General features: G+C 40.5%; 1 protein-coding gene across 2 annotated transcripts in view; it reads right to left on the reverse strand.

Annotated features, from left to right (window-relative positions):
- sorcs3a (sortilin related VPS10 domain containing receptor 3a) overlaps positions 1–13,199 on the reverse strand; it is a 241,040-nt gene that overhangs the window by 62,944 nt on the left and 164,897 nt on the right. For both annotated transcript variants that reach the window (XM_005470161.4, XM_019360519.2), the window contains 5 exons: positions 8,848–8,921; positions 7,481–7,545; positions 6,781–6,899; positions 2,905–2,994; positions 2,247–2,426 (listed from right to left, as the gene is read on the reverse strand). In XM_005470161.4, the coding sequence (XP_005470218.1) occupies positions 2,247–2,426; positions 2,905–2,994; positions 6,781–6,899; positions 7,481–7,545; positions 8,848–8,921 (528 nt within the window). The remainder of the gene's footprint in view (positions 1–2,246; positions 2,427–2,904; positions 2,995–6,780; positions 6,900–7,480; positions 7,546–8,847; positions 8,922–13,199) is intronic.

The raw sequence follows: 13,199 nt of genomic DNA on the forward strand, positions 1-13,199 counted from the left end.
CACCTGCTAAGCCCACTCTCAGACTGAAGGAAGCTTTAGCAGGTGATGTAGAGCCCTGATGTCAACAGAAAATTAGTTTGCACAACAAAAGCTCATGATTACAAAAATTGCCCTTATCCAATCTGACTGACAATAAAATAATCCCTCTAATTTTGGAGATAATTGTCCAATTTTCTGTCTGGGAAAAAAAAAAGAATAATTGATTTGTGGAGGGAGGGTGCACAAAGAACAGAGGCTCTCTGGGAAGAGAAGTGACTTCTAACAAAACAACTTTCCCATAGTTCGCCGTCTCCGACTGGAGCTGCAGCTTCTCTCTGAAACGTCTCCTGTGTGAAGAACGGTTTGTCACGGAGCAACAACAATATACGAGATGAATTCTGTCGCACATATCTTTCCTTGTGTAATGGCTCTGAATTATCAGGGTAGCAGTGTGTCATCTCTCTTGTTTAGGTTCAGATCGAGAAATGTGGCCGAGCCAAACACGATTAAAGCGCTTTTGTCGTGCTGCTTGGTTAAATGCCTTAACAACTGCTGCATAGAAATAGAAACTGCGCACACACTCACGTATGCACATACTGTGCAGGGCAAGTAATGGCATTGTTAATTACCATCCTGCTGTTACTGCTGCTGGCCAATATCTCACTTCCTTCCACACTCTCTCAGTCACACCTGCCAGTGTAGGACTGATAAACTGGGTTCACCCGGGAGTGGAGAAGGGAATTCTACTATGAATACAAAACCGTATAGCAGGCAGCAGGTTAGCTAACAAGGTCATTACAAGTCCAGAGCTGCATGGCAGTGAGCCCCATTAAATGCACTCTTTACACTGTATGCATGTTTGCAGGGAGGAAGCCCGCAGCCTGAAATGCAAACCTGGCTCTGAGAAGTTCCAGCAGTGCTGTTGCACACAACTGCAGGTTTTATTAGTATTCATGTTTGTTCTGTAATGTCAATAATATGCTTAAACGGATGGAACAGTATCATCATCATCATCAATATTAACCACAGTTTATCTTATCTTTATAATACTGCATATTAATGCAACAAATACAGATACGTTTTGCTCAATTTAATGCAGAAAACTAGTGTGCACAAAAACACACACACACACAAAGCCAATGACTTAAGTGAGCTAAAATCTGTATGTGGAACGTACCTTATTAAGCAGCCTTCGTTATTTTGTGTTGATAGCAGTGATAATAAATGCACAATGAATAAAATATGTAAAATAGCTCTAAGTAAGCAGCAGAAAGAAGAAAAAAGCCAAAATGCAGCAAAAGTTGGAAGTTTCCCAATCCTTCTCCGTGTCGAATGGTTCAACTGGCTGATATGATGGGCTGAGACATCGATATTAGCGATTATTCATCCAGTCACCTGCCAGGTACTTTTTATTAAGCGCCTGCTTAAGGATGACTGCTTTTTTAAAGGCTACTTTCAGTTGGTGTCCATGCCACTTTTCACCAGAGCAATACAATAGCTGCCTTGGTACCAACAGCGCTCTTTCTCACCGTCATATTGATTGATTGATCTTGATGCAGGAAGTCTCATTCCGGTGCTGCTGAGTTACTGTTTACGACAAAACTAACCACAACGATCTGGCTGCTAATAACAGTTTTTGCTGATGCGTTAGAGGCGTGTTTGATAGGAGGATTCTGGAGCTCTTCATTTACACCAGCATTAAAGTCATATTGTTTTCACAGTGTGAGCTGATATTCAATAGTAATACCTCACATTGAATTAATGTTCAAATAAAAATGCTGAAGACTTCAACAACAGCTAAAAGAAAAAAGCCTCTGTGTACCACACTGTCAAATATATGGTTAAAATTCATATATTTAAAGCGTATCTATCATACTTTCCCTTAATTTCTGTCATATATACACTGTTAAAATATTGAACAAACATTACCAATACTATCCAAACAATCCCTATGAGTCAAAAGCTCCGACTATTCTAAATGCTCTGTCACAGTTCAGCTCTGCTCTTGGCTCTGTTTGACTAAAAATGGTCACCTCATTCACTCATGCTGTCATGGACACAGTAACTTGTATTTCACACCTTTTGTTGATTGTGTTGTTGTTTTTGCTGTGAAACAGCTCTTCTCCAATAATGTTGACACACACGTACCTGTACCTGTTTACCATATCGCAGATCTAATGAGTGAAAATAATACTAATCCCTGTAATTTCCCATGAATTCATTATTTCAGAATCCACGCAGGGTGACTAATTTCATCAGGCGTCTACCTCGTATAGGTCTAGCATCTGGTTCCCTCCAATGCCCCTGGTGGTCTTGACATTTTCCATGGCCAAGGTGAAATAGATCCCTCTGGTGTCAGACAGGTAGAGGTTATAGGTGTCATTCTGGTTCCATTCCTGCACTGCAGCAAATACCTGCTTCTCGTCAGTGCTGACGATGTGTAAATCCTATCAAGAGAGTGGAGGGAGAGATTAAGAGGAGTTATGACCGGAGGCAGAGAGGTGACGGATTAGAACATGTTGACCCCATGGGGCTGGTCATGAGATCAATGCTGAGGTGTGAATATAAATGGTTGATGACATACTGTAAAGAATGGGCCTTATTCTTAATATGGAGTAAGTTATACAAGTATGAATTGAAATGGGCAGTGAGGTGATTTTTTTCTATATTATATCAGAAATTAGAAGCTGTTTAGAAGAACCTTTTTTAAATGAAATGTCTTACATTCATCTCGGCCTTAATGTTCTATATTATACCTTTGTTTGGTTTTACCAGGGAATGGAAATTCCAGAAAAACGGAAAAATGTGATCCAAACTCTGACCCTAAACAAGTCACCGGTGAGCTGATGGGTATGTCATAGGTTAAAAGCATTTCTGTGTGTCATCATCATCATCATCATCAAGTAAAAAGGCACTGCAGCTTACCTTAGGCAGGGAATATTTGGGCAGCTTGATTTGTATAAATGGCTCTCTCTTGTAGGACACATAATATGTGGCTCGCCCTGATGTAGGAACCTAGAACATATAATACTTTATTAATTAAAGGAGTATAGATGCTTGTACACATCTAATTCACGATGAGACTTCTTCCTCACCCATGTGATCAGCAGTATGACAGTGCACCCGAATCTATCAGCTGTAGCACATTAGTGACTATTATTAACCTTGTTTCCACATTGTAACCAATCTTGTGATTTTCGTCCTCATACTTTACCGTCTGACAAGAATTTTGTTACCAGAAACTTTTTGGCTTTCACGCGTATTTGTCCAGTTGATTAAGAACGCTATGGTTGAATTCAGGCAATCAGTCCATGTGGAGAGCAAAACAAAAGACTGCATTTACCAAAAACACAGTTTCAACAGCCATAAGCAAAGCTTTTTAAATTGCCAACAGCAGCTGAGAGAAAAGTAGCTACTGGTCCAGTTTTCTGTTGGCTGCACTGGTTACACACCTTGAATTGAAACTGAAACTCTACATTTCAATCAAATCTTCATGGTTTCATTTAAAATTCATTGATGTTTTGTTAATAGTCATGCAATAATGTAAGTGTCCAAGTACTTATGGATCTGACTGTACACATACATGTTTTTAATGTGTATGTTGTATATGTGTATGTCAGTGCGCCCCAGGGTGGCTGTGGCTACAATGTAGCTTGCCATCACCAGTGTGTGAATGTGTGTGTGAATGGGTGGATGACTGGATATGTAAAGCGCTTTGGGGTCCTTAGGGACTATTAAGGCGCTATATAAATACAGGCCATTTACCATTTACCATGTTTGGTGGTTAGAAGTGAAACTGGAAGACTTTTATGTGTGAATATTTGATAATATTTCTGTAGTTGTATTTGTATCTTACAGCCCAGTAACAGTGGCTCCATATAGTAGTTTCACATTCGTTTGCCAAGTGAAACGTTGTTGGTTAAGTTCCAGTCAGAACCACAAATCCCCTTTGGAGTTGTGCCAGGAAGGGGATCCAGCGTAAAACTGTGAAATGGGCTACCTGCTGTGAACACACTTTGTGACAAGGGAACAACCAAACTAAACGCACATTTAGGCCCAATAACAACTGATTAAAAATGAACAACTGACTAAATCTGGTAAAAGGTATTTTTTTCTCTTATGAGATTAAATAAGACTAACTTTTGTCCTCACAATATAATACGTGATACACGTCCTTCTATACTCCTCGAAGCTTTGGCTAGAGTCTCAGGATACTTTTCAAAGTAGCAGTTCTCTCTGACTTTCAGATTTGCTGCTGCTAAACAAATGCAGAGAAGGCGGCCTTATGTGTCACCTCATTACTGACATCATACCATATTTGTCTAAACAATTAAAGTTTGGGAAAAAGCACACATCAATTTCTGACTTTTTCTCCTCCTTATTTTCAAGGCAATGCTGAATATTGTGGCTACCCAGGAGTCTTTTCTATTCTTTTTTTTTTTTTTAACTCAGCCTTTTATAGCCATCTCCTGGCTTGGGTTCAGAGGATGCAGCCCAGGTGTCAATGCACTGGTGGTTTCAAAGTGGACTTTGGTAAATATCTCATAGGAGAATCAATAGTCTCATTATTCTTTGTCAAGAGAAATCTTTAAGTTACCTAACTGAGCCTCATCTGCTGTCTAGGAAAGAAAAAAACTCATCCTTAATGGTCTAGACCCTTTGCAAACACTAAGCTGTTAGCTTATGCAGCAAGGAAACACAGGAATGGTGGGTGATGGAGAATTGTCATTAGGCACAAGACCACAGAAGACAGAAGCACTTTGTACAAATAGAGAAGCACCCAGCAAAGTGAGACTGCAGGTTCATAACCTACTTTTCTTCCCTGTCAATAACACTATGAAATTCATTAGAGGAAAACCTTCAAATCAAAGCTGTGGTTCTTGACTAAAGAGAAGTGAAGTCAGCATTAATGTTGTACGACAGAGGCGATTCTTTTACCGATCTTGCAAGCGCTGCGAGTGGTCCAGCAGAGAGAAAACACTGAGCACTGAGAGGAAATATAGCAGCCTAGCAGCGAGCGCTGTAGAACAGTCCCACATGCAATCGAGTGAAGGAGCAGGAGATCGATGGCTGGGTAACCAGAGGCAGTTTGAACTTTAAGAGGAATTGGTATGATGGATTTTTTTTCCCATCCCTTTCAGGATCTTTCATCTGTGACGCATACGTGCTAAAATGTGGAGGTGCTTGAATTGAAGGGGTGGTTCTGGTTGAGTGCTTGTGAGTTTATTTGAAAGACTTGAGAGAGGTCAAACAGGATTGAAGGATCTTCGGAGAACCACTATTTCTTTGTCTAATGTGCTGCCAAGGGCAGAAAAGGTTCCAGAGGAAGGACTTGCCTGCAGGTGACTGAAGCTGAGTTTCTGAACCCACCCATTCTCTACTGAATAAAACATTTAGTAGGATCAAACAGCAAGAGAATTTACAACTACTGCACCTCAAAATCATGATATAAATTAATAATATTAACTTAAAATGGTATTCAGAACATCCAGCTATGATTATAAAATACATCTAGTTGGATGACTCAATTTCTGAGGCTGGTGTAAGTCTATGTGATGCTTCTGTTGGCTGTGAAGAGGTGAAAGGGGTCAGGGTCTTTGGAGGACTAGGTAACTAGTTTGTTTTGGCAGTGTCGAGGACAGGTGCCATCTACTGTAGCTGTTGCTGTAAAACCTTGTAGAGACTTGTAGCCACAGTCTCATCAACATCCATGTTTAAAAAGGTAAACCGATAATGAGAAACCAAAACCAGATCCATCTTTTTCCTTCTGCCTAAAACATTTTTAGAACATATCAAATACCACTGCAGTTTTTTTTGAGGAAAACCTGAATAAAACTGGCATTGCCATGGACTAGGTGTGTAATTATCCCGACGTTTTCTGTTGACTTTTAAATGTATGAAACCTCATTTGCACAATGTCAAAGTAAATAATATTCACACTGGAGAGGAAATTAAAATACAACCCATAAATTGCATCTGTGTTACTTGGGATTCAGGACATTACCATTTCAGATTTTTCTGTTGCACAAATCGTGATTAATATGACACACCACTCTGTGGCTAGGATGAATATTAAAACTGCTCACACAGGAAAACAAAGCACAAATGTTCAGTTGAGGTTAACATGAAATGATTTTTACATATTTTATTCCTGCCAAGTGAAATCATTTGTATAGGACAAAAAAATCTCATACCAGAAATAGTATGACAGGAAAGAAACACCTGAATTTAGCAATATTTTAAATCAGTTTCAACAGATCAAAAACAATTTGAGGCCGCCTGTAGCGCGAACGTTCCTAAAGTCACTCTGCCCTTAATGGCCATTTATCTAAAGGCCATTCAAATCCACACTTGCAGTTTATGCAAAAAGCTGAGTGTGCTTCTCAATGTAGGAGATATACCATATCTTGCATACCTTTAAATATGCATATGCACGGGGCGACCGTGGCTCAGGGGGTTGGGAAGGGCACCTGTAACCGGAAGGTCGCCAGTTCGATCCCCGGCCTCTCTGTCCTGGTCGTTGTGTCCTTGGGCAAGACACTTTACCCTACCGCCTACTGGTGTTGGCCAGAGGGGCCGATGGCGCGATATGGCAGCCTCGCTTCTGTCAGTCTGCCCCAGGGCAGCTACAACCGTAGCTTGCCTCCACCAGTGTGTGAATGTGAGCGTGAATGAATAATGTCATTGTAAAGCGCTTTGGGTGCCTTAAAAAGCGCTATATAAATCCAATGCATTATTATTATTATTATTATAATTCATCATGGATCAGATAGTGATGGAACAGAGTGTACAAAGCCCTACCTGAATGAATATGTAGTCATCTTGAACCACCAAAGAGCTGATGTCGATGTAACCAGGGAACGGGTAGTTCCTGTTAGCTTCTGTGCACATCTGAGCTCTGCACGTGACATACTGCACATCTGTCACATAGGAAGAAATGCAGGATTAGCATTATGTATTCTGTTAGTCCACATATACCGAATAACAGCTGTAGCAAGATTTTGTAACGAGTGATGAGTTAAAAGTGTCTTTGTAAGCTAACCATTTCCTTCCCAATTAGATCAAATTATTTTTTTCATCTTATTTGCAGAGTGCAGAGTCTCTCTGAATAATTTGCCTCTCTGTGTAGCACCTGATTCATTTTCATTGTGTAGACGCCATAAACGAGCATCTCCATCTGTCAATCATACGACACCAATATGAGGAAAAAAGCAATACTTGGTTTTTGCAGTGACGCTACACCAACATCATACAGTGGCAGTTTCACTTATGTTGCCTACAGTATAGATGACCTTGATCTTGTGGCCTTTCAGAGTTACGGGGGCGACATTCACTGAATGAGAGGGAAAATAAAAGAGGCCATATTCATCAGGAATCATACGCTGGGTTCATTGGTGGGGTGAGCCAATGCCGTTTCCTTGGGGACGACTTCTTTTCACAAAGAGGAATTCATGCCTATAGACACCTGCTCATTACTCGTCTTTGTGTGTAAGACACCTACTTCCATCTGGTGTGTGAGCTTCCATGTGGACCAGATCTGGCTCCCTGTCTAGGCCTGTGACAGACCTGGGAGAGAACGAAAAAGTTGAATATAAAGAGAATTTTTAAGCATAACAAAAAAGAAAAGGATGTAAAGGAGAAGCTATTTCTGTTATACTGGTTAATTAGAAATTAAACTATTGTGCATTTTCTGTTCTGTATATACTTTTGCAAGAGTAGTTGTTCCCCTTAAACATGGTCACGATTTAGCATTTACACAAGTCAATGAACACGTATTTAAACGTTCCCCACCAAATATTTTTGCTACTATTAGCTCTGTATGAGTACAAACCCCTCCCCCCATAAAATCTCAGATCTTAGACATAGTAAGGAGAACAGAGTAAAGCCCAAATCCCATTTCAGCAAAATACAACAATGCAATACAATCTCCTTATCTTCGACTGAATGGTACAAGGCCACTACACTCTCTGACTATGACTGTATCTCAGAGAATAATCGTGCTTTCTTGTTCATTTCACTGCTGGTGGATTAGACTAGATGGATACAGCGCTCCCATTGTGGTGGTATTTCATAGCCCCTGGAGGCTGATGAGGCCATTGTCTAAATACGGCCAACTGGAGGACTGCCTAGCCATTGCTAAAGGCTCATCCAGTGTTTAAATGTCCTTGAGGGGGCTTTGGCAGTGAAGGGCAAACCCTACAACGGATTGTGCACACTATTTAGGATTATGCCACAATGGCAAAGAAAGCTCCAGATTTATGCAAGTTATGGTGCAAATAGCCAAAAGCAATCCCAGGCACACCCCATCAGAGTGGGGCAGCGAGCACTGAGCTGGAATATATTCAGCCCTACGTTTGTGATGAGTGTGCACTTTCAGACATAGTAGGTACACTGCAGGGGGAGTGAGCAGCAGACATGACTGGATAGGAAGCGACAGGAACGTCCTGGATCCATTATTAGTCATAGCTCATGTATCTGCATGTATGTATCTGTAGAGATCCACCCCTCTTCCTTCTACTGCAAATGTAAAAATAATAATTTGGTCTTGCAGGACGCCTGATATGAACAGGGTGTGAGTGTGAGAAATGAAGTGGAATGTGACATGCCCTCGGACGCTGAATGCAAAACGCGTTCTGAAGAAGGAGATTAATCTCTGCCTGATTGTATCAAGGGGTAGAAAATGTGCAGAATTTTAGCAGCATCACCAGTCAGTCACATAGCTTGTTCTAAGCCATCAATATCATTTGCTCAGTCGCCCCGAACATGAGCAACACTTTCTGCATTCCTGAGCAAACAAAACTTTGGGGAAGAGGAATGGAGCAGAATAAAAAGGGGGGAAAAGTGGAGATGTGAGAATGAGTGACTCACCAGTAGAATCTGTTTGGCGTGACGTGTTCGTGGATGAGCTGCCATTTTCTTCCAAAGTCGACCGAGCTGTACAGCTGCAGAGATATGAGAGAAAGGGGGGAAAACACAAGTCTTTTAGCAAGACGAACATGTTTCTCCATTCATCTGGATTCTAATCACAAGAGACGATGAGTGATTTTTAGACACGGCTGGTTAATTTCAGGGTAGAGGTTAGCCTGGGGCATTATCGGTAGATGGGCTGCCATACCACTGAAATGCTATCATCATCAATGACCGACCATTTAAGCTAGCATATTATCACAGACAGAAGCATCTCTATTCCCTTCTCGCGTTACGAATAAGAGGTATAGATCTGAAGATGAAGCATTTTATGCAAATAACACATATATAATTCACCTCTCGCCCCTGCGGGCGTTCTTTATCCTTTATCCTTCAAGAGCACAGTCCTAGGAACAGCAACGATACTGTGTAGGACCCTCATGCTCCCAGGCCTCTGGTAGAAGACCTGAGCTTGAAGGATAAAGACCACCCGCAGGAGCGAGAGGGGAATTTTTTATATAATGTATATAATGTGGCCAACTTCAGCTTGATGAGTAAGTACTTGAAGATCTTTGGGAGGTTTTGGTTCGAAAAATGAATGTTGGACACAAACTTTTCTCCAAACCCTTATTTCTGTCATTGGAATTTCTACAAATGCATGGAATGATATATGCTCAGCTGGCATACAGGATCATAGCATGGAGTCACTGGCCCAATTTTAATGTACTAATTACATTTTCTTGTGCTCGAGCAAACGATTAATAACCCTGGTGCATTTTCCAAGTCTCTATTGATTGATGTTGTAGAAACAGCACCCTTGCTGGGCCTGTGTATTATTATTTTCATGCAGCTCTGTGAGTCGGTAGCCCCATCTGAGGGCTATGCTAATGTTCCCACTTGTTGTCTTTTATCACAGCAAATCTGAAACTTACTCTGATAAAAGGGATACACATTTGTCACCTGCTGCAAATGTATTTTGCCAGCATTGCAGGGGAAACTCTATGTCACCAGGTAGGCTTTTTTCGTGTACATTTACAGCAATATAGTGCCATACATGTGCAGACTGCAGGCTACCTTCATCATCTATTTTAAAGTTGGTGTGATTCATTGGATTTCACTTGTTTATGTCTACCTCTTCATAAACAGAATAAATGCAAATTCGTTAGCTGGGGAGCACCACTTTACAAATGCAGATATCAAAACACATGGATCCAAGGACACACACTATGAGCAAGAAATAGAAACAATGCCGACACACTGCTTTGCAAAATGTAAAAGACTTTTAATAAACACACTTAGCATTGTCATCAGAGCAGTTCTCAGATACAGTGAGGGTGATGTCAGCTGCCAGCCTTCACAGGAGTGGAAGTTCATTTCTGTCTGTATCCACAAACTTATTCTTTCAACCATTACCCACAGTTGCCATAAGTGATGGTAGAAATGTAGATCGCCAAGTCAGTAAATAGATTTGCCTTCATGTCAGTTGTTTCTTAACCCCAACATTACTGGTACAGTGTCCACATTACTGAAGATGCTGTAATCCATCTGTCAATCAACCACTGGACTTTTCTCTCACTCATGAACAAAACCTTGTAATACCTTAAGTCCCTCCATTGGTGAAAGACACGCCACCCTTTTCCGGCTGAGACCCTTTCAGACTTGGAAATGCTAACCCTCATGTCGACCAATTTTCAATCGACTGGAAACAGCCCTAGTGGAAGTTGAAGCTATCAGGACGACATCATCATAAACAAGCTGTGATATTAACAATATGGAACCCGACATCCCTCCTAGAAATTCTATCCATAAAAATTATGAAGCAAACAAAGATCAGCTGGATGAAGTACAAGCCAGCTGTTAAGTATGTCTCATTGCCTTTCTGGAGATGTTAAGGGCCCATCAATAAAACTAATGAAGGGGGGTTCCAACCTGATTACCCCAAAGAAGTGTTTACCCCTCCCCCACTCAAAGCACAAGACACTAGGATAATTGTTCTTATGGATTTTAACACCAAGTCTGATGAGCTTAACTCGTAAATTCTCCTCCAATCTTATTTAACCTCCCAAGATCCGAACTCTTTCATGGCATACGTTTTCAATTTCTCTATGCTATTTGGGCTGATTGGGATCTGATGAATGTAAAAACAAAGAATTACCAGTTTTGTTTTGTTTTTTAGCTGATTTTTGTTTCTGAGAAAAATGAGATCCACATATGAGGACATTCGTTAAAATTTTGATATAACAGTGGCAGTATAATGTCCTCATAAGTGGATATCAGGTCCTTGTAGAGCAAAATTTAGCATTTTGGTCTAGAAAACCCAAAATGTGATGTCCACATATGTGGACGCCATGTCCTAGGAGGTTAAAATGGGCAGTGAAGCAGGTGATGCTTTAAGGTGTGGATATAGCTTGCAATTGAGAAGTTGCTACTGCTTAAATTGAGTGTGTGAATATGTGTGAATGGGTGAATGACTGAATGTAGTGTAAAGTGCTTTTGGGTCCTTAGGGACTAAGTAAAGTGCTATACAAATACTGGCCATTTACCATTTTTAAATGTGCAGTATACTCAGTTTCTTTGTTGTGATCCACCTCAAGGCATTTCTTTCTAAAAATACCAATACAATCAAAATGCTGAAACTGAGGCTTCAAAATAGAGCCATCTAACCAATGAGTGATGTCACTGTAGCTACATCCATCTTACTATAAAAGCTATGTAAGTGAACACATCCCCAGCACAACACATGGTAAACAATAGCCTTGAAGAAAAACAATTACCGGAGATCATTTATTTGAATTTCGAGAGCTGAACCTTTCCCTTCCCGTCATATGTCTATAAATGTCTACTTGCACCACAAACCCATTTGTTCTAATTTCAGACCGTTTTAAGGAATCATATCATTTTGGCCAGAAACCATCGAGAAACGTGACCACAGCTGCATTTTCAAAAGGGTTTTTGATCTTATCTTTGGCACACAGATGATACTTTTCCTTTCTTTTATCCTCCTTCACAGAAATGTTTTACACTGTCACTCTCCCTAAATGACTTTTACATGTTAGCAGTCTTCGGTTAGTGATGAGTTAACAGTTCAGCTTTCCTCTTTATCAACCTTCTCAGTACAAGCTGCTGCAAATACTCCTAATTTTATTTTTATTATAGCAATGAAAACTTGTTGCTACATCTTTGAACCACTGACGTCCACTTCTCCCTTCTACAGTACAACTGATCCTGCTTTCCACTACAGCAGCCACAAAATCCTTCTGTAGTCTATACTGTAAGCCCCTGTACACCAAGTATCAATAGGTTAATCTCTGCTGACACCCTTACAAAGCCTCATACTGGATATCTATCTATAATAACAAAAATGCTATATGGGGTCTTGACAGTTATCATCTTCCAAGTTCCTCGTGCCATGGCAGGTACCACCGAGTTCTTACTCATAGAAACTTGATGCAATCAGTTGAGCGATCCATGTTCTATCGTGCAGACAAACTAGCCTTGGTCGATATAACCATATGAGGCTGAAGCCAACTTTGTGGCTAAATTTAGAACTTCGGTTCGAGTTTCAACCAGCTTTTCCAAATGTTCATTGTTGCGTTGTCTCCCATACCCCTCTATTCCTGTAAATTAAAATGCTTACTGTAAAGCTTATCACATCTGCATTAATCTAATCTAAATTATGCACCGGTTTCTCACCTCTAGCTTCTACACTCAGCTGTCGCTGCTCATTACAAGCCTTCAGCATCAAATACATCCATCTAACTGTCTACGGTTAACTTCTGATCTCCGCTCCTGCAGCATCATCAGACTTCATTTGAAATACATTGACAACCACTCACCGGGTACTCTGCTCATGAGTGGTGGAGTGGCAGGTGGGCGGGGCTCTCTGCCAGGCCGAGGAGCCAATGCTGATCCTCAGTGAAGCCTAAACTGCAGCCTCTGGCCTAGCTTGTTGCTTCATTATTCTCTATTCTATTTACACTGTTTTCTTCACTCACCTCTTTTCACTATCAGTATGTTTACACCACTCTGCAGTTCATCAGTAGTTATTAATCTCTCTTCCACAGTGTGTCATCAAAGTACTACCAATTGGTACAAACTACAAAGTAAAGTTTTGTACTGATGTTAAATCAATTGATTATCTATCCAAGGTTCATTGTTTTATCACCTCCTTTGTCAAAGTTTTTATTTCTCTGACACGATGCAACAAACATCTTTTTAAGAATGAAAACAAATATTTCAACGCGATACAACTCGTGTAGTACATCATCTACAATACCTATTCCTAAAAAATATATAAAATATACAACTAACTG

The sequence above is a fragment of the Oreochromis niloticus genome, linkage group LG6 (genome assembly GCF_001858045.2).
Source record: "Oreochromis niloticus isolate F11D_XX linkage group LG6, O_niloticus_UMD_NMBU, whole genome shotgun sequence".
NCBI classification, from domain to species: Eukaryota; Metazoa; Chordata; class Actinopteri; order Cichliformes; family Cichlidae; genus Oreochromis; species Oreochromis niloticus.